At 49.6% G+C, this 20680-nt stretch overlaps 2 protein-coding genes and 1 long non-coding RNA gene across 9 annotated transcripts in view; 2 read left to right on the top strand and 1 right to left on the bottom strand.

Annotated features, from left to right (window-relative positions):
• The window catches only part of Notch1 (notch receptor 1), a 46006-nt gene extending 41232 nt beyond the window's left edge, over positions 1–4774 (top strand). Inside the window, exons 32-34 of the mRNA XM_021181098.1 lie at positions 194–341; positions 438–535; positions 1700–4774. Of these exons, the coding sequence (XP_021036757.1) occupies positions 194–341; positions 438–535; positions 1700–3145 (1692 nt within the window). The 3' untranslated portion in view covers positions 3146–4774. The remainder of the gene's footprint in view (positions 1–193; positions 342–437; positions 536–1699) is intronic.
• Positions 4682–16676, bottom strand: LOC110308693. 2 transcript variants are annotated; one of them, XR_003835260.1, is made up of 3 exons: positions 15322–16676; positions 14652–14703; positions 4682–5004 (listed from the first exon to the last, which is right to left on the bottom strand). It is a non-coding gene; the product is annotated as an uncharacterized LOC110308693 (long non-coding RNA). The 2 variants fall into 2 exon arrangements; XR_003835259.1 differs by having other exon boundaries at positions 14652–16676.
• Positions 16677–16932: 256 nt separating this feature from the next.
• Positions 16933–20680, top strand: part of Sec16a (SEC16 homolog A, endoplasmic reticulum export factor) — a 37691-nt gene continuing 33943 nt past the window's right edge. For 5 of the 6 annotated variants that reach the window (XM_021181092.2, XM_029471572.1, XM_021181087.2 and 2 more), the window contains exon 1: positions 17398–17541. The gene's annotated coding sequence lies outside the window, so the exon portion shown is untranslated. Of the gene's footprint in view, positions 17017–17397; positions 17542–20680 lie in introns of those variants that run through there. The other variant, XM_021181071.2, reaches the window with a different exon arrangement.

Below are 20680 nucleotides of genomic sequence, written 5' to 3'. Positions count from 1 at the left end.
AAAAGATGAGGCCACCTGTGGTCCCAGTAGATCCCCACTGTCACTAGGGACTGAGTAAGAGCCCCAGCTCTTGCACATGGAATGTAGCTCCTGCCTTCCTCAGGGGCTCAGCTGAGCCGAGTCCAGGCATTGGTTTCTGGAGATATGGGCTTGCATTTAGATCACCCTGCCTGAATCCATCCCTGCCTTCCAGATCCTGCTCCGGAACAGAGCCACAGATCTGGATGCCCGAATGCATGATGGGACAACTCCACTGATCCTGGCTGCGCGCCTGGCCGTGGAGGGCATGCTAGAGGACCTCATCAACTCACATGCTGATGTCAATGCCGTGGATGACCTAGGTAGGCCCGAGCTACAGCCCAGCTACCGAGGACATCAGCCAGTACCTGGTCTGCTCAGCCCCAACCCACTCTCTCCTCTCTTTGCTTCCTTTCCAGGCAAGTCGGCTTTGCATTGGGCAGCCGCTGTGAACAATGTGGATGCTGCTGTTGTGCTCCTGAAGAACGGAGCCAACAAAGACATGCAGAACAACAAGGTAAGCAGACGGGCTGCTTAACTGCAGGTGCATGATGGGGACTCCAGGGCACCCATACGTTGACCACTTAGAGGGTTAAGAGTATCTGGGACAACAGCAGCCTAAAATAACCGGTGCTCTTGCTGAAGAGGAGCTGAGGCGTAAGCAGCTGTCCCATGTCACGGTTATGTGAGCCTTGCCTTTTGTCCCCTTCTGTCCCTGGTGGCTGTGGTGACCCTAAGGGTACAGGATTGGCCAAGGGGCGGGGATGGGGTGGCCCTGTCTCTTAAGGCCTGCAAGGCTTCTGGCTTGGCCCACCACTACCATGCTCCCTCCTTTGGGATAAGAAAACTGCTGAGCTGGGCTGCGTGTCTCCACCTTGCCTCCCAGGGTCTCTGTGCAGGGCTAGTTGGTTCATCAGGCCTCTGCTTAGTTGCTCACAGGGCAGAGTTTGTGCCTCCCTTGCCAGCTCCACTGCAGGCTGGGAAATGGAGCAGGAGTCAGGCACCTGGAGTTGCTGTTGGGCACAGGTTCTCCACAGTCCAGGGTGGGCCAGTGGTTCTAGAGAATCCAAGCCTGATAGACAGTTCTGTAGAGGTGTATGATTATGTCTACTAGGCAGAGCAGACCTGGAAGGAGCTGAGATGCCCTAGCCACTGGTGACCCTTTGGCATGGAAGTACCTTCCCCGTGTCCATTCACTTGCCTTGAAGGTCCCTGAGTCCCAGGATTGCAGTACTTGTGCCTGCATTTTGGGGAGCAAAGCAAAGGGCACACAGTTACACTCTGTTTTCGGCAGTCTGACTCCACACAGGGGAAGAAACCCTATGGATTTATCCCACAGATCTCTGGGGGTGTGAGGTGTTAAATCTAGGTTCTCCAAAAAGGAACTCGGAACCAGCCATGTGTGCTTGCTAGCACCGGGAAGCTGAGGCAGGACGATACTGAGTTCCAAGTACAGCTGTGGGCCATGAGTGAGATTCCTAGCAACATAGGAAGGCCCCACTATAAATACTCTCTGAGCCTGGTGGTCTAGGATGCTTGGGTCTAGATAGATCTCTCCAGATAAAAGAAAGAGGAAGCACCTGCTTCCCTAGCCCCTCCCCCCCAGGCCATCCATCATAGATGACTCAGCAAATTCCACACCTGCCCGCCCCCTCATGTGCCTCCTGTCCGTGTCCTACAGGAGGAGACCCCCCTGTTCCTGGCCGCCCGTGAGGGCAGCTATGAGACTGCCAAAGTGTTGCTGGACCACTTTGCCAACCGGGACATCACGGATCACATGGACCGATTGCCGCGGGACATCGCACAGGAGCGTATGCACCATGATATCGTGCGGCTTTTGGATGAGTACAACCTGGTGCGCAGCCCACAGCTGCATGGCACTGCCCTGGGTGGCACACCCACTCTGTCTCCCACACTCTGCTCGCCCAATGGCTACCTGGGCAATCTCAAGTCTGCCACACAGGGCAAGAAGGCCCGCAAGCCCAGCACCAAAGGGCTGGCTTGTGGTAGCAAGGAAGCTAAGGACCTCAAGGCACGGAGGAAGAAGTCCCAGGATGGCAAGGGCTGCCTGTTGGACAGCTCGAGCATGCTGTCGCCTGTGGACTCCCTCGAGTCACCCCATGGCTACTTGTCAGATGTGGCCTCGCCACCCCTCCTCCCCTCCCCATTCCAGCAGTCTCCATCCATGCCTCTCAGCCACCTGCCTGGTATGCCTGACACCCACCTGGGCATCAGCCACTTGAATGTGGCAGCCAAGCCTGAGATGGCAGCACTGGCTGGAGGTAGCCGGTTGGCCTTTGAGCCACCCCCGCCACGCCTCTCCCACCTGCCTGTAGCCTCCAGTGCCAGCACAGTGCTGAGTACCAATGGCACGGGGGCTATGAATTTCACTGTGGGTGCACCGGCAAGCTTGAATGGCCAGTGTGAGTGGCTTCCCCGGCTCCAGAATGGCATGGTGCCCAGCCAGTACAACCCACTACGGCCGGGTGTGACGCCGGGCACACTGAGCACACAGGCAGCTGGCCTCCAGCATAGCATGATGGGGCCACTACACAGCAGCCTCTCCACCAATACCTTGTCCCCGATTATTTACCAGGGCCTGCCCAACACACGGCTGGCCACACAGCCCCACCTGGTGCAGACCCAGCAGGTGCAGCCACAGAACTTACAGATCCAGCCTCAGAACCTGCAGCCACCATCGCAGCCACACCTCAGTGTGAGCTCGGCAGCCAATGGGCACCTGGGCCGGAGCTTCTTGAGTGGGGAGCCCAGCCAGGCAGATGTACAACCGCTGGGCCCCAGCAGTCTGCCTGTGCACACCATTCTGCCCCAGGAAAGCCAGGCCCTGCCCACATCACTGCCATCCTCCATGGCCCCACCCATGACCACTACCCAGTTCCTGACCCCTCCTTCCCAGCACAGCTACTCCTCCTCCCCTGTGGACAACACCCCCAGCCACCAGCTGCAGGTGCCAGAGCACCCCTTCCTCACCCCATCCCCTGAGTCCCCTGACCAGTGGTCCAGCTCCTCCCCGCATTCCAACATCTCTGATTGGTCCGAGGGCATCTCCAGCCCGCCCACCACCATGCCGTCCCAGATCACCCACATTCCAGAGGCATTTAAATAAACAGAGATGTGGGATGCAGGACCCCAGCTTCCGTTCCCAAGCCCTGTTGGGAGTCCTTTCCAGTGCTTCAGGATGCTGGGGCGACCAAAGGAGCCTTTAAAAAAATGTTTTTATACAAAATAAGAGGACAAGAATTTCCATTTTTTTTTTTTTTAGTATTTATTTATGTACTTTTATTTTCCACAGAAACACTGCCTTTTTATTTATATGTATTGTTTTCTATGGCACTAGGGAAAAACATATCTGTTCCAAGAAAATAAACTAGTTCTCAGAGCCTTGATTTTCCTGGTCAGGGTGAAGTTCCCTGTGTGTCTGTAAAATATGAACAAGGATTCATGATTTGTAAATGCTGTTTATTTATTGATTGCTTCTTTCCAAAATCGAAAAGAAAGAAAAAAGAACATGACAGGAGAAGGGAAGCTGGAAACTGCCTTGGCCAGAATTGCCCCTCCCCCGCACTCACTGCCCCTCCCCCCTGCGTCACCTGGGATTTGCAGATGTGTTTAGAAACACGCCCAGACCTTGAACCTTGGGTTCATGGATTAGTTTTGTATCTAAAACAGGAAACAAGTCAGATGATGTGGTTTGTACATTTTCTGTAACCACCAGTGTGGACTTGAAGAAGTGTCCTCGGCATGTGCAGAGTCTACTACCCAGTACCAGTCGTGAGTCTGCAGGCTCCAGTGTTCTGTAGTAGTGTTTATGGGCCTTGGGAGCACTTCTCCCCTGCCCTGCCCCACTGTCCCCTTCTTGACAACTTGAGCCAGTAAACCATGCAGGGTGTGGTGCCTCCTAGAGAAAACACTGCCTGGACTGTTCTGTGCATCCCTCCAAACAGCATCATCCAAATCCAACTGAGGATGGACGGACTGTCTGGCCTGGACCTGGGCTCCTAACACCTGACTGTCAAAGCGCTCCAAGGTGCATTGTGGACTCGCCAGAGTAGCCTGCATTGAGACTCCAAGAAAACAGAAGCTATGTGGCCTCTGATCCCCAAACTGGCCTGGGTGGGGACATGCCTTGAGTGTGCTGGAATGTGGGTGGAGCCTGCTTCTGGGCCACCCCTCCTGGTTCAGGGCTGTGCTCACAGCAGATTCTTGCAGTATCTAGTATACGCCTGTGGCAGAATAAATATCTGTAAATACATGTTTAAAGATGGATTTTGTTTAAAAAATCTAAAGGAACAAGTGTGTCGTGTGTCAAGCTGATGAGGACTGTCAGACTGTGGCTTAGCTCAGTGTGACCCAGACCTTGTGACCTAGAGCTGCCGAACCAGTAGCTCCTAAGAGCACAACCCAGGATGGCCCATCTGCTGCCCACCAAGCCCCTTTCCAGCCACTGTGTGCTTGGGGTTTTCAGGGGCAGTTGCCCACCTCCTCAGGGCAGCTCTTCCTGGCTTTTTGGGGGGCAGTGTCTGTGCCATGCCTAATAGATATGACCAGACACATCCTAAGGTGTTGATTCTTACTGTGTTTTATAAAATAAAGTGTAGTTTACAAAAAAAAAAAAAGTAAAAAAAAAAATCTACATGCAAACTGTAGGTAATGAAAATGATGTATTTTTTTCATCTTTTTTTGTTAACTAATTTGCAATAAAAATGATACTGATGGTTGTCCACATTTTGCTAAACTTGGAGTGTGGTTTGATTCACTTTTGGGGGAGTGTGACAGAGAAAGGGCCACCCAACACTGAAATAACCAAATCCAAACCCTCTCTTACACAGAAATACAGAGGTTGCCATGAGGACACACCATTTTCAGAAGCTGCCCAGCGCAGGGCATCAAGGTGGGAAGACAGTTTCCAAAAGAGTTGATGCAGTCCTCTCAGGGATGTGGATCTGATTGATGCCAGCTGTATTCCTGTGAGCAGCAGAGAAGTGAAGGCACCTTATGTTGTCATAGATGACTATCCTCTGAGCCCAGTAACACCCAACCTCTTCCAATTCAGCCAGGCCTTGCAAAAAGGTCATCCCAGCTGTGCTTGTTGACTGCTTATAGACCCCCTCAAAGAGTTGGGAAGGTCATGGGACTCAAGGGACCCTTGCCTGATGATCCAGTCACTCTGTTGTATGCAGTCTGCCCTAATAGTGCATGACCTCAGGGAGGTACAAGAGTATATAGTCTGGGAAGTCTAGTGGAGAGACTCCATCTATGTGGCTGTGAGGAAAGCCTTATCCCTGCTGGGTAAATGTTGTATTAATATTCATTTAATCCTGGCAGCAGGTCACTATCCAAATCAATGGTTTATGAAAGACACACAGCCTTTATATTTTATTATGTCTTATTCAGCACAATAGCTGGGTAGCTGCCTAGCCTCCATATTGCTAAGACTCTGTCTCCCGCCGATCATTCTGAATTACCGCTTACTAATTCTATGTTCTATCGTGGCTGATCTAGACCCAGCTGGGCAGCCTTCTAGGCCATGCTCTCCCAGCTCCTTCAGGTGGTGGCCATGCCTCTCTGTCCTGCACTCTTCCCAGGCATGGCATCTCTCCTCTCCCCAACTCTCCCTTCTCCCACTGCCCCAAGTCCCAAGCCCAGGAGTCCTAAACAGTCCACCTTTGTCTGTCCTCCCCAGCTACTGGCTATTGGCATCTTTATTTACCAATCAGAACCCACTGGGGACAGGTTCCCAAAAGCTATGTGTAGACCTTCCTGTGCAGTTCAGGGGAACATTAACATTTGTAATACAAACAGCTACAAGTAAAGAGTTCCAATGTAGACTTTTTTTGACTCAGTAAGTAACCCTTCACCTATGTTCTGCTCTTGTCAGCACAGCAAATCCATTGGTGCCCCAGTCAGCTTTGGTGCCTAGGACCTTAGGAGGAGGATTAAGTGTTGTCTCTTCCTGGGAAGGAATTTTAGCAACACTCATCTAGCCAGACAGCCCAGCAGGTAGGTACAAAGGCATCTTAGCCCTAAGAAGGTGTGGATCTCCCTTGGCCTGATGTACTGGCTAGTTTTGTGTCAACTTGACACAGCTGGAGTTATCACAGAGAAAGGAGCTTCAGTTGGGGAAATGCCTCCACGAGATCCAGCTCTAAGGCATTTTTCTCAATTAGTGATCAAGGGGGGAAGGGCCCTTTGTAGGTGGTACCATCTCTGGGCTGATAGTCTTGGGTTCTATAAGAGAGCAGGCTGAGCAAGCCAGGGAAGCAAGCCAGTAAAGAACATCCCTCCATGGCCTCTGCATCAGCTCCTGCTTCCTGACCTGCTTGAGTTCCAGTCCTGACTTCCTTTGGTGATGAACAGCAGNATGGAAGTGTNAGCCGAATAAACCCTTTCCTCCCCAACTTGNTTCTTGGTCATGATGTTTGTGCAGCAATAGAAACCCTGACTAAGACACCTGCCTAGGCCTCTCCACTTGGCCCACACCTTGGAGCACAGCAGGAGTCTCTAACCAAAGTGACAATGGGGAATGTGATGCCCTCTGAGCCTGGCATCTGAGGACAAGTGTGAATCCATCGAGTTCAGATGTCTTGCCCCGGCCCAGTGTTGCACACTGTGAAAGCGGAGGGGGCCCAGGGGTCCAGAAGGGGTGCTCACACACAGAACTGTGATAACTTGTCTCATTCTTGCCCTCAAGGGGAAGGTCTGAGCCTGAATTCTGCCCGGAGAACTAGCATCTCCAAAATTCCATCCGGAATGGAAATGTTAGCTCGGAAAGGGCTTAGCAGGCTCATATGCCTGGGTGTTCTCTAGAGCATCATCCACGATGGCATGTGCAGCCCAGGGTTCACAACTGATGGATGGACCACTGAGAACACATCTGGACTGGGTTTGGGGTGAAAAACATTGATGTTTGCAGATCAAAGCAAGGGCCTACCTGTGTGGGCAAATCTTCTCCAGTGAGAGACCAAACAACAAAAGGTCAGGGAAGAGGGGATGGATCCCGCCTACTGCGGCAGAACATGAATCCTCTCCTCTCCAGACTCCCACGGAAAGATTGCCTGTTCTTGGGTCCCAGCTTGCCAGGTACAGCTCTGGGCACTTGCCAACCCCACAACCTCTCTTTGTATCTACCCTAGTAAATATTCAGTGGAGTATTTTTCAGCCATTAGAAGGAACAAAGCTCTGAGACCTACTAACATGTGGGTGACCTGCGGGGGGACACAGGGCTCAGTGAAAGACGTCTCACAAATGACCACATGATTTCATCTTTATGAAATGTCCTCAGTAAGTAAAGCCACAAAGACAGAGAACAGAGTGGCCATTCCTGGGTCCGGGGAAATGGGTATGACTGACAATGCCTATACATTTGACTTTGCATGGATAGTCCAGCACTGTGTACGTCTAAGGCAGAAGACTGCATGGCACTGTGAAGGCCCCAGACCCGTCAATGCTAGAATTCCACAATCTGTGAGTCTACTAAAACTAGCAAAAAAAAAAAAAAAATCCAAGCAAAATGGGAACTTTCAGAAATTTGTCCCATGGACACAACAAGTTCTCTTTTATTTTGTGACAGGATCTTGCTGGGTATCCCAGGTTGGCCTCAAACTCACCATCCTCCTGCCTCAATCTCCCAAGTGTTGGGATTCCAGGTGTGTACCACCCCACCCAGTTAAACCTAGTACTCTTAAGGAGCATCTATCTGCCTCTAAAAGCCACTGGAAATAAATAAAATTTGTAAAACAATATTTTGAAAGGGCTAAAGATGTAGCCTACTAGTAGAGGGTTTGTTTACTCTGTGCAAGGCTCTGGATTTCATCTCCAGGACCAAATAAAGTAATCAATAAATTGGCTTGAGACAACCTTCAATAAATTCCTTGTTCTATGAACCTGAGCTCCTCATTTTGAGTCATGTAAAAAAGTCGGGTGTGATCATGTGCTGTAATCCCAGCATCAGTGGGATGGGGAGGTAGAGATCGGTAGAGTCCTACTTAGCCTTTGTCTAATCAGTCAGTCGCTGGTCCCAGTGAAGAGACCCTGTCTCAAAAACTAAAAACAAAAAGCTCGAGGGCTGGGGAGATGACTCAGATAGTAAAAATTCCCTGCACTAGCACAAAGACCTGAGTTTGGAATCTCCAGCATCCACATGCTGTCCTGGCATGACCATACATCTGTAATCCTGTGCTGGGGTAGAGAGGGAGACAACAAGATCCTGGAGCAGCACTTGCCTAGCCAATGATCAATCAAGCACTAGGTCCAGTGAGAGAGACCCTGCCCCAAAAAACAGGATGGAGTCAGGCATTGTGACACATGTTTAACCCCAACATTCAGGAGACAGAGGCCCAGGGCTAAAATAGTCTCTGTCTCAAAAACAAACTAAAAAACCAAGCTGAGAATAACAATGATACCTTCTGGCTTCCACATGCACATATATACATATACATGCTCACAGGCACACACATATACACATTGTAAGGACTAAATTGGGCACCCAGCAGCTAGACAGCCCAGAGAGAAAAGAGAATCTTGCAGCCTCAGCCTTCCTTTGTTTAGGGGGGATTACAGGACAGTGGGCCCTGCTGTCTCTCAACAGAAATACTCCAGGACCAAATCCCAAGCAGATAAAGATATGGAGATATGGAGTGTGTCATACACACACTGAAGATGGTCATATACAGACATGGGAGCAGAGGCAACTGAGTGGTCTTGGAGCAACTTGCCCTGTGGTACCCGGTCACATACCTCCAGGACAAGGAAATTCCTGTGAAACCCAACTGGTGTGGGGCTGTTTACACAGCAACCTGGATAGATTGATCCAGTCTCCGGCTGAGGTGATGTCTTGGATGCCAAAATCTCTCAGGGACACAGGCCAGTTCAGTTCCTTCCCCCCAAACTATGAAATGCCACCTGTGCTGGCTAGCTGTACATCAACTTGATACACAAACTACAGAGTTATCTGAGAGGAGGAAACCATAATTGAGAAAATGCCACTGTAAGATCTGGCTGTAAGACATTTTCTTAATTAGTGATTGATGGAGGAGGGCCAGCTTATGGTCCTGGGTTCTATAAGAAAGTAGGCTGAGCAAGCCATGGGAAACAAGCCAATAAGCAGCATCCCTCCATGACCTCTGTCTGTATCAGTTTCTGCCTCTAGGATCCTGCCCTGGGTTCCTGTCCTGACTTCCTTCAGTGATGAACAGTGCTGTCAAAGTGTAAGCCTAAGAACTCCTTTCCCCTCCAACTTGTTTTTTGGTCATTGTTTCATCACAGCAATAAAAACCTTAACTAAGACACCACCCCTCCCCAGGGATCTGTCATCTTGTAATGTTTTTGTTTGTTTTCAATTTAGAAGAATAGTTATTATGTATATACTACTAGAGGGCAGTGAGTTAGGCAGTAGTGAGTAAGCAGGGGCACACTATGTCCTCTGGCTGGCTGAACCTTGTGATCCTTTTGCCTCAGCCTCCTGAGTTCTAGGATTGCAGGTATGCCCCACCAGGCTTGACTTTAAGTCCTACTTTTCAACATTCAAGTATGTAAGTAGTTCCAGATAAGTATGGTAAATCTAACACTCTAGAGGCTGAGGTAGGAGGACTGCCATAAGTTCAAGGCCAGCCTGAGTTATATAGCTAACCTCTGTTTCAAAAATAACAAACAAGCAGCTATAAATAACCCGAGGACAGCCTGGTGGTGGTGTTGCACACCCTTAATCCCAGCACCCAAGAGGCAGACAGAGGTAAATCTGTTGAGTTCCAGGCCAGCCTGGTCTACAGAGTGAGTTTCAGGACAGCCAGGGATACAAGGAGAAACCTGTCTCAAAAAACTGAAACCAAACCAAATAGCAACATAAACAAACCCAAGAACTAGTTCTCTTCCTGTCCCAAGTGTCCTTCGCTCCGCTGTCTGTGTATATTTTCGGTATGTGGGGGTACCTTTTGAGAGAGAAGGACTTCCTTAGCCTCCTGGGGTCATTCAGAGAAGCCTATTCCAATAGAAATAAGATGGAAGACACATAGGTCATTCAAAATACTTCATAACCCTTTAAAAAGTACAAAGGAGCAGGTGAATTTATTTCAATACTACATCTTGGTTCGTCCAATGAAGCCACAGTTACCACTTAACTACCATGTTAACTAGTCAACATAAGCAAAGTATGAAAAGGACAGAGTTGACATTCTTTGTATTTATTTGCTTATGTATATGTGTGCTAACACATGCCATACATGGAGAGGTCAGAGGACAACTGATGAGAGCCAGTCTCTCCCTCTACCATGTGGGTCCTAGGGACTGAACCTGGGTTGTCTTCCTTGGCAGTAGGCACCCTTACCCACTGAGCTGGCTCACCTGCATTATCACCATCTGCACTGCCCATGCTAAAGGTGCTCAGAGGCCACACATGGTCAAAATGTCATCCCAGACAGGCTAATCGCCACCAGCACAGATAAACAACCCATGGAGCCAGATGTAGTACTGGGAGCACTGGGGGGTGAGGTGGGGGCGGTAAAGGCAGGAGGTTCAGGAGTTCAAAGTCAGACCCTGTCTATAAAGATGTAAGCAAAGGAATGAAGAAGGTGAGGGGGGAGACTGCTATGCTGGTGTTGTTTCTTGTCAGAGGAGGCACCAAATGTGGCTCTGCATTGCTTTGTCCAGCACAAAGAGGGACCCAAGGGTATCAGTGCCATAAACCCAGCCAAAGCATCAGGGTTATGCCTGCAATCAAAAGCGATGGAGTGCTGCTGTCCTTCTGAGACTCTGGGAACCAGCCAGCCATGAGTCTTGCAAAGTTTGCTATCAGGAGCACTCCATGGGGAGATTTTTACTATGTGATTCCAGACACCACCCTGTGGAGCTGTGGGGACCCAGGCCAATCCTCAGCTGCATACGAGGGTCTCTGGTGGAGGGGATAGTGGTTCTGGTAAAATGTCCCAGCAGAGGTCCTTGGCATAATACAATGTACAGTGCCTCTTAGCAGGGTTAAAAAAAAAAAAAAAAAAAAAAAGGCCAGTAGCCTTGAGAAACCTGGGATTAGGAGTTAGGGAAACAGGGTTCTTTTACTACAGTATCCTCAAGCCCGACTGAGCTATGTGTACTGTGGATTTCGAAAGAGATTTGTGTGGAGCTCCTCCAGAGAATCCCTCTGTTTTGAAGATCAAGGACATGGATGCTGCTCTCTACACCCGCACTTTAAAGATGATGTGGTCCTGTCCTAATTCCTGACCACCCTCATGGTTGGTGTTCTCATGGACTACCTGGCAGCTGTGGTTCCTAGAATGTCCTCCTGTGTGAGGGGTGACCTCCAAGGTCTATGTGTGGATGCTTTGGCCATCTGTGTAGAACTCACTTCTGGTAAGGACCTAGAAATAGCATGGCTATTGTTATCACAATGGATTTTAAGAACATTCCTTAGCAGCCAAGCCCAGCATACATAGTCACTGGTCACCACAAACTCATTGAGAGATGGTGTCTTAGTTAGGGTTTTACTGCTGTGAACAGATATTATGATCAAGGCAACTCTTTTTTTTTTTTTAAAGATTTATTTATTTATATGTAAACACACTGTAGCTGTCTTCAGACATTCCATAATAGGGCGTCACATCTCATTATGGATGGTTGTGAGCTACCATGTTGTTGCTGAGATTTGAACTCAGGACCTTTGGAAGAGCAGTCAGTGCTCTTAACCGCTGAGCCATCTCACTAGCCCTGATCAAGGCAACTCTTATAAAAACAACATTTAGTTGGGGCTGGCTTACAGGTTCTGAGGTTCAGTCCCTTATCATCAAGGCAGGAACATGGCAGCATCCAGGCAGACATGGTACAGAAGGAGCTGAGAGTTCTACATCTTCATCTGAAGACCACTAGAAGGCCACTGACTTCCAGGCAGCTAGGACAAGGGTATTAAGGCCCACAACCACAGTGACACACCCACTCCAAAAAGGTCACACCTTCCAATAATGCCACTCCCTGGGCTGAGCATATACAAACCATCACAGATGGCCAAGAATGGTTGCTTCAATGCTTTTATGTGCACATACCACCTAGCGTGTTCCACAAAGTTCAGGGTTCAGAGCTTTCACACAACTTTGACCTCAAGGCTTATTTTTAGATTCTAGTGCTTGTGAGATCCATTCTCTACAACACCATGCTATTTCTATGACTATTTCTATATACAAGACTGTGTTATGCCAGGCGTGGTGGCGCACACCTTTAATCCCAGCACTCGGGAGGCAGAGGCAGGCGGATTTCTGAGTTTGAGGCCAGCCTGGTCTACAAAGTGAGTTCCAGGACAGCCAGGGCTACACAGAGAAACCCTGTCTTGAAAAACCAACCCCTCCACCCCCCAAAAAAAGACGACTGTGTTCTGTTTCTCAAGAGATTGTTCTGCATGGGGTGAGCATGCTGTCTACTGGAGCTGTGCACACTCTGGCACTCAGAAACAAGTCTGACCTAAGCTACTTACTTACTCCCCATCAATACAATCTTCTTAAGCTGGAAAAGGGAAGGGGAGAGAAAGGCCTCTGCCCTTAGCCTCAGCAGGCCAGGTGGAAGGGGTGACACAGAACAAGGCCTTTCCTCTATCTTGAAAGCAATGCCACAGGCTCCCACAAGGTTGAGGATTCTGTCTCTGACCTCAGAGCTTGGAAATCCATTGTCTTCTCTGACTCCAGTGTGCTCAACTCAGAGAGCATTTATGCAGCACCTGCTATCTTTAGTAAGCTCACCCCCTCCAGGGAGTCCAGAAGTAAAGACTTCCCTCTGCGAGGGCTGCTGTGTGTATGTGTATGTGTGTGTGTGTGTGTGTGTGTGTGTGTGTGTGTGTGTGTGTGTGTGTGTGTGTGTGTGGTTAGGGGGGTCTGCAGGGCATGCAACACCTGCACCTAACTCAAGTGAGACAGGATCTGGAAGGAGCCCTCAATGGATGGATAATTTGTAGGCAGATTTGTAGGTGGCTCTCTGCCTCCCTCTGCTGGCAGCGTTCCACTAGTGTGCCTCTGGCGAGCAAGAGATTCTCCAGATGGCATTTGTGTCCATCCCAAGATATTATTCATGCTGCATACAAGGAAACTGAATGAAACAGTTCATTCAAGTTGGTTCACTAGATCCAGAGCCACATGACTCCCAGATCTACGAGAGAGGTCATCTTCCCCCAGAAAGAACGGAAGGGATCTCTCTAGCTATGCTGTCCACAAGCACTTCAAAATCAGAAATGGGTGCTCAGGGAGAAAGAGGGGTTTGGCAGGGCACTTTTCCAGGATCCCTGGACATAGACAGTTTGGCACATGACACCTTTTGCACACTGGGGTTCCTCCTGGATCTATCAAGGTCCTTGTTCTTTCCCTGCCTGGACTCCTAGGGAGTCCACCCATACAATACGAATTACTACCCTTGTTTCAGATTCATGCGTTGCTGCTATGCTGGTGCTGTCAGAAGCAGTTGCTGCCAGAAAACTCAATCTCTGCCCAAGGGCTTCATTAAGGTAGGCTCTACATTTGCTCCAGAAATACCACTTGCCTGGGATGCCCAAGGCTAACTCAAGCAGGCCAAACTGATCTGAAAAGCCCCTAGAACCTCCCTTACTTCCAACTATCTAGCAAATATCCCTTGGCAGACCTACAGATCCACAACCAAAGATCCCTTCCCTTTTGGTACAGAGGCTCTACCCAGACTGTCGCTTTGACAGGTGCCTCTCAGGAGGCACATCTGGAGCTTCCTATGACACCTGCTCCAGGACAGAGGAGTGGCCTAATTCCCAACTGGCCCTCTGTCCCAATTCCAGCCAGCTGTGCCTGGAGTACAGCTGTGCATCACCTTTGTATGTGCGCTGGGAGACCTTCCTGCACTGTCTGCGCCCCTGGGTTAGTGTGATATCAACATTCACCTTGGGTTTTCTATTTCATCCCTACTCCCTGCTTATCACCCTATAGGGTGGCTCTGTGATCTAAAAATGTCCTCTGAGACACAGAATAAGCCAAGCCTTATGCAGGACTCTGGAAACATGAAAGAGAAGCCATAAGCCAGGAAGCTGATAGTAGTGTAGTTAACAGGTACTGTACCTGGAAGGGAGTGGCCTACTGTGGATTCTGAGCCCCTGTTATCCATGACAATTCCAGAAGCCTTCAGGAAAGTCTTGGACAGGTTCTGATTACCATCTCTTTTTATGGGTGAAAAAATGCAGGTGTCTAGTACCCTTGAATCTCTGGCTTCTAGAATCTTACAGTACAGTTGGACCACCCAACAAAATCCTCAAGCCATTTATCTATGTTTTAGCAGCTGGGGGAGGGGTGCCCAAAGGTGTGTCCATTCCTGTGGGGAGGAAGGGCTGCAAGCCCCATTCTCAGCAGCCCAGGAGAGGGATAAAGTGCCAGGGCTTCTTTGGTTGGTACCTTCGGTCCACAGGTCAGCCCTCACTCATACCCACAGTGAGCACCCAGGGGCCTAAGATACTTTAGGTGGAAGGCAGGGCTGCCAAGGTGCATCTGCCTAGTATGGAGCCCCATCTGTAAACTAGCCTTGTACTATGGGCACATGAAAAAGTGAAACTGGCTTGAGGCTCCTTTCATGCTGCCTACCACTGCTCTCAGGGGTTTGGCCTGAAGCTTCAAGAAAGGATCTCCACTCACCTTGGCCACGTGGGAGCCAGCCCGGATGGCACACTGGTATACACTATAGAGCCTGGAAACAAATGGCATACAACTCTCCTCAGCCCATCACCTCCTTATCCTTTAGGAACCCTCCCTCCCCCGATCAGTTCTTTCTATCCCGGTGGCCCTACCACACTTTTGGCTGGGACCACTCAGGGAGCCCTGGCTCCTGGGAGCTGACACTTTCTTCTCTTCAGGTTCTGTGTCCATGCTGAGGGTTTGTCGGGGGCTGAGCATGGTGCCAAAAACAGAGCAGGCACAGACTCTCAGGAACACTGAGGCTGGAACCACACCTGCTAGCAGGCATGAGGGACAGAGACTCGAGGCCAAGAGACACCCTCTCTTTACCAAGACTGCTACCTCTTCCTGTAGCAGTCTTCAGAGGTCTGCCCCTGGCTTCTCAGTGCCAGAAAGGAAACAGTACCATGTGGCTTCCTGACTCAAGGAGGCCATAAGCCCTAGAGTAAGGAATGTCAAGTACACAGCATCTAGGCTAGGACTGTCTGGGAGAAATGTACTGACAGCTACATTTGGAGTTTTATACTTCCTAGTTAAAGAAAAGACATATCACATTTAATAAGAAGTTTTATTCAACCCAATTCTCTCAGAATACTCAACATTCAATAAACACTCACCAATGAATTCTCACCTGTCTGATGTGCTTTATGTTCACAGTTCAGCTCAGCGTGAAGCAGCTCTATGTAACTGCCCAGGAGCCACCACACCAGACAGTGCAGCCTGGGAGAGGCTGACTGGGTAGCACTACAAAGAATACATGGTTACCAAGTGCTGGTCACAGTGTCAGAAGCCACAGGGAGTCCTGACATAGCCTTCATGCATGGGAATCCTGTGTGCTCTGAAGTACAGCCTAGGCTATAACAGCTTTGTACCAGATGCTGACTACATAGGACTCCAGGGAACTGGAGATGATGTGCCCAACTTCCAAATAAATGAAGAGTCCCCAGGCAAAGAGGAGGTACCCATGTAATGGTGGGGGCACCCATAAACTCAGGAGTCACCATGTGCCCTGCCTGCCTCAGGCAGTCCCAGTTTGTGCCCATTGCCTTTGCATATGCATTAAAGTATGCCATTCAAGTCCTCAAACTGCCCAGTGGCTCTCCTGATGCCCAGAGAGGTTTCAGTCAACAGAGCAGAGGATATGGGCACAGACTGGGCCTAAAACCGGAGTCTGTCACTCAGAGGCCAGGTTAGCTTGGCTGCATGATGCCAGCCAGTCTGTAGCAGGCATCGAGTTCTGTCCCTACCTTAGGATGGAGTCAGAGATGGGAGCCAGCACAGCTGTCCCTTTAACATCTCTACCCTTGGGGGCCTGAGAGTGGAGACCTTGCATTTTATTATTTATTTATTTATCTAGACAAGGCCTTGCTATTATTTAGCTCTAGCCATCCTAGGGTTGGGGTTGCTGCTTCTTTTTAGGGACTTAAAGTTGAGGCTACCATGTGTTCTGTGTAGAAAGAGTTTGGAAACCTGGCTCTCTAAAGACAAATGTTAGCTTTACAGAGTGACCCACAGTGCCACGTCAGAGGACATGAAGCTGGCCCTCAGTTCTCCCGGCTCTGCTTGCGTGTCTGAGCGCTGGCCAGCTCCACCACACTCCCTCCTACCCTGCCTCTGGGTTCGCCACTGACCAGGCGGCTTCGCAGGGGCACCGCCTTCTCACGCTCTCTGGAGTACAGGTGAGCCAGGCCTGGTCACTTCCCCGATGACAGCACCCACCTTTACCGGAGAGCCTCTGCTCCGACTGACAGAAGCCTGACCTGCTGACATCCCTGGTCTAAGTCCAGCGTTCCGCCGTGGGCTTTAGGCCGCGCCCTGACGGGAGGAGTCGCAATGGAGTTTGAAGGACTTGGCCTCCAGGCTCTGGCTTCTCTCCTCTAGCAAAGGTTGGAGGGGAATGGGGGTGGTGGTGGTGAGAGTTCCTACTAGCACCAGGAAAGGCATCTGCTTAATCACGCGAACTGCGCCCGGCAGGCTGCAGCAAAGAGCCGTAACCAAGCAACGGGTACAGCTCCGCGCACGCGCTTGTCCAGCCCGCAGAAGTCGACCGCCTAGCTACTCGAGCAGGGTGGCGCACGCGTAGTCGCCCCGCCGGCATCCAAGAGAACCCAACGGAAAAATGGGGAGGGGGCAGGCGGGAGGGCCCGCTGGGGCTCTGGACTCAGCGGAACTTCTGGCTTTGGTTTTTCAAGACTGATTCTCCCTGGGGATCTGGATTCAAGAATCCTGTTCGGTCAAATCCTAGAGCAGGAAGACTGTAGGACAGAACCGGCGTAACCAGGGCGACGTGAAGAGGCGGGGCCCGCGCTCCTGGCTCCGCAAGCGGGTGAGGGCGGGGCCACGGGGGTGGAGCTGTAAGTGACTGACGTAAGACGGGCGGGCCTATGGGTGGGACGAAGAGATGAGGCGGCAAAAGACTGGAGAAGAACGAAGGGCGGAGTCAAAAGCGACACTACGAAAGGCTCTTAAAGGGAATGGGCGGGACAGCTCCTGGGGGGCGGGACAAAAGGATGAAGCCGTGCAAAACTGGACGGGAGAGGGGGCGGAGCCCAAGGGGGCGTGGTATGATTGACGCGCCGAAGACGTGTACGGAGCGCGGCCAAGAGGGCCGGGCAGTGGGGGCGGGGCAATGGGTGAAGCAGCGAAAGACTGGACGAAGCAAGAGGAGGGGCGATTAAGGGGCGGGGCGCGCTGACGTCTCCTTCGGACACGTCGGCGGCGGCACCTGGAGCCGGATGTGCCAAGATGGCTGCGGCTGCTGCTGGGAACGCGCTAGTTCCCCCTACTGCCGCCGCTGTCGCCGGCTGGGTTTCAGTTCGCGGCGCCTGAGAAGCCAACCACAGCTCACAGGGTGAGGGCTGAGTGTATGGAGCACGGTGGAGGCCCGAGGGTGGGCGAGGCTGTGGAGGCCAAGCAGGTTCAGTGAGCATCGGGCCTAGCCCGGAGTGGCGAGCGCATTTAAAGAGACACAGTCAGGCCTGGGGAGAACGACAGTACCGGGTCGCCTGGTGCTGAGACACCGGACAGGTTACGGGCCGTGTCGCCTTGGTGGGTTGTCTAAGGGGCTCGTGGTTTCCCAGACCTGACGGGAGACAGATACCTGGTCAGGGCTTCGAGAACTGGTTGGCCGCTGGGAAAGGTGTGTTAGCATGGCCAGACTGTGACACCTCCGAGGAAGCCCGCAACTCATTTAAAACGAGAAGTGCAGGAAATTGCCAAGCTTGACTTTTGCTGGGTTCTGAAGATATTTGATTCTCGTTGGCTCGAAGACTTCCTCAGAAGTTGATGATCATGGGACACATTTTCATTTGAAACAGGGAGTAGCAGTTTATTTGTAATCTCTTGGCCGGCGGAGCAGGATGTCGCAAGGGAGTTCGTGATTTGTTTTTTACCAAGGTGTAGAAAAATGTCGGCTTGGCTGTGGAGCGTCCTGTAGATAACTGGCTGTTGTGCTTACACAGGTTTTTAAGTGGCATGTAGGATGGTCGCGCACTGAAGGAGAGATTTCCTTTCAAAAGTGTTGACTAGAGGCGTTTTCCATTCTAAGTTTGGCAGTAAGAAACAGCAGACTCACCGATTACTGTTCCTTCAGGTCCTTTTGCAAGGTGCAGCACAGTGCAGCTTCCTTACACGTTGTCCATGTTCCCTTCCTAGGGTTTCAAGTTCTCATGTCGTGCAGATAAGAGGCAAACTGTTTCTTCTTGTGATTCATTATTCCTGAATGAATCTCCAAATTGACCTTGGAATTTTCTGAGACACTGTGCAGATTTTGGTATCCCGTCTTGCTTTTATAAGCAAATATGAATGTCCTTGTTTCCTGTGTGTCTTCCTCACATAATGTATAGCTTTTTCTCTTCTTCAAATGCCTTCTTCAACATTTAAAGGGTTCTGGCTCAAATTTTGACTTAGAAGGGAGGTGTTTATCTTGTCTGTCTGATAAGAGTATCACAGATAGTCACCATGGGGGAGATGTTCTTGGGTGCCCCTGTGTTCTACAGTTTACAGCTGTTAAGGCTGGCAGTGAAAGGATCAGGGGATGTTTTAAATACCTCAGTCACATAGAGTCATACTTAAAATGTCTTGTGTAAGTATGTATAGAGATGTGAGGTAGTTGAGCTACAGAGCTGGGTTCATGAATAATGCATCTGAGATCAGTAGGTCTCTCTGAAACAGGTGCTTTTTTGAAAAGTAGATAACTGGCTGAACAGAATAAAAGTGTCTATAATCCTGAGATAAGTAGTAGGCAGTTCATTATCTTTCTGTTGGTAAGTAAAGACGATTAAAAGAATAATGTTCAAGTTGCAAGATTATTTCACCTGAAACAGGCATATTGTGGAAAAGGTCTCTGTATAGGAGCTGTAGGTCTTTGTAGGGGATAGTGTTAGCTCATAAAACACCCATTAAAGTTGAGAAAATAATTCCACATTTCTACAAACAAAATTGTTAAGTATAAATTTAGGCAATTTGGATTCTGGTAGGCAGCATTAGGGATCGGGCCCTTGAAAGAACATATGGCCAAAATGTTAATAGTGAATTCAGAAGACACTTGAGCGTGAAAAGATCTTGTTCTCTCATCTTGTGAACTAGCTGCAGAGAGAGGTAATTGCCCTTATCTGCTCAATGGATACCCAGCCTATTGACACTTGATGCATCAGCCCTGTGTTGTTTATTATATTTTAGTTTACTTTTGCTTGATTGTTTGTTTGGTTTTATTTGTGTGATGTGTTTGAAATGGTTAAGATGAAGGACAGCCTTGGCTGCTTTTTATGCCAGCCAGGTTTCAGGAGGAACTTAAAAGTCTTGTGTTTTCAGGCCAGGTCCAGATCCATGTTATTGTGTCTATGGCTGCCCTGCAGCTGATCAGATCAATAGGGGTGGCAACTCTCCTTCCACTTTTGGTTCAGGTGAAGTGAAGCAGCAATGTTCTTTATTATGTAAAATGGCAAGTTAGAGCCTAATGAATTCCTGGCATTGCTTCTAATTGAAGTTCCATTGTAGTTTTTAGTCAGGTGCTAGTCAGTTGATAGGGTCCTCTGTTGACAGAGGAAGGAGTATATGTGGGCAATAATGGAACTGAGCTAATAGATTAATAGAACTAACATTTAGGTAGGGATTAGAGACCTTTTGTAAATTGCTTTTCTTAAAATACATATATCAATGGTTTGGTTTTAAATCTGAGTATCAAAAAGATATCCAAGAACAAAGTATACATCTGTGAATTAAACTGCCTTTGCTTTATTTCTTTGTGGATTAGCCAAACAAATTTCTTCTTGAGGGTGGTGCCAGAAAGAAGGACTGACACAAAGAAAAGGGCTTTTAAGGTGTTACGCTTGAATTGTGTCTTGTTCAAAAATAAAGAACACTGGTGAGAATCTTGTCCTATCTCACACCACCCCCTGAGGGTTTGTTGGGATCTCCCTGTTGGAAATGTGAGACCAGTAAAACTGCTGTAAATGTCCTTGGGATTTTTAGTTGCAGCCTTGTTACAACTTAAGTGGTCAGAGGCAACTTTGTTTCACTGTTCTTAGAAGACTACCCTAAACATTTCACTCGGTGGGGTAAATGCGTTTAGTAACTTTTTTTTTTTTTGAGTATTTATTTCATTTACATTTCCAATGCTATCCCAAAAGTCCCCCACACGCTCCCCCACCCACTCCCCCACCCACCCACTCCCACTTCTTGTCCCTGTCGTTCCCCTGTACTGAGGCATATAAAATTTGCACGACCAATGGGCCTCTCTTTCCACTGATGGCTGACTTCTGATCTTCTGATTCATATGCAGCTAGAGACATGAGCTTGGGGGGCGGGTGTGGGGTGGGGGTGGGGGGGTTGGATTGCGGATCCCTTTAGCTCCTTGGGTACTTTCTCTAGCTCCTCCATTGGGGGCCCTGTGATCCATCCAATAGCTGACTGTGAGCATCCACTTCTGTGCTTGTTAGGCCCCGGCATAGTCTCACAAAAGACAGCTATATCAGTGTCCTTTCAGCAAA

The sequence above is a fragment of the Mus caroli genome, chromosome 2 (assembly GCF_900094665.2).
Source record: "Mus caroli chromosome 2, CAROLI_EIJ_v1.1, whole genome shotgun sequence".
NCBI classification, from domain to species: domain Eukaryota; kingdom Metazoa; phylum Chordata; class Mammalia; order Rodentia; family Muridae; genus Mus; species Mus caroli.
The sequence above is the reverse complement of the archived record's forward strand: the minus strand, read 5'-3'. Positions and strand labels throughout refer to the sequence as shown.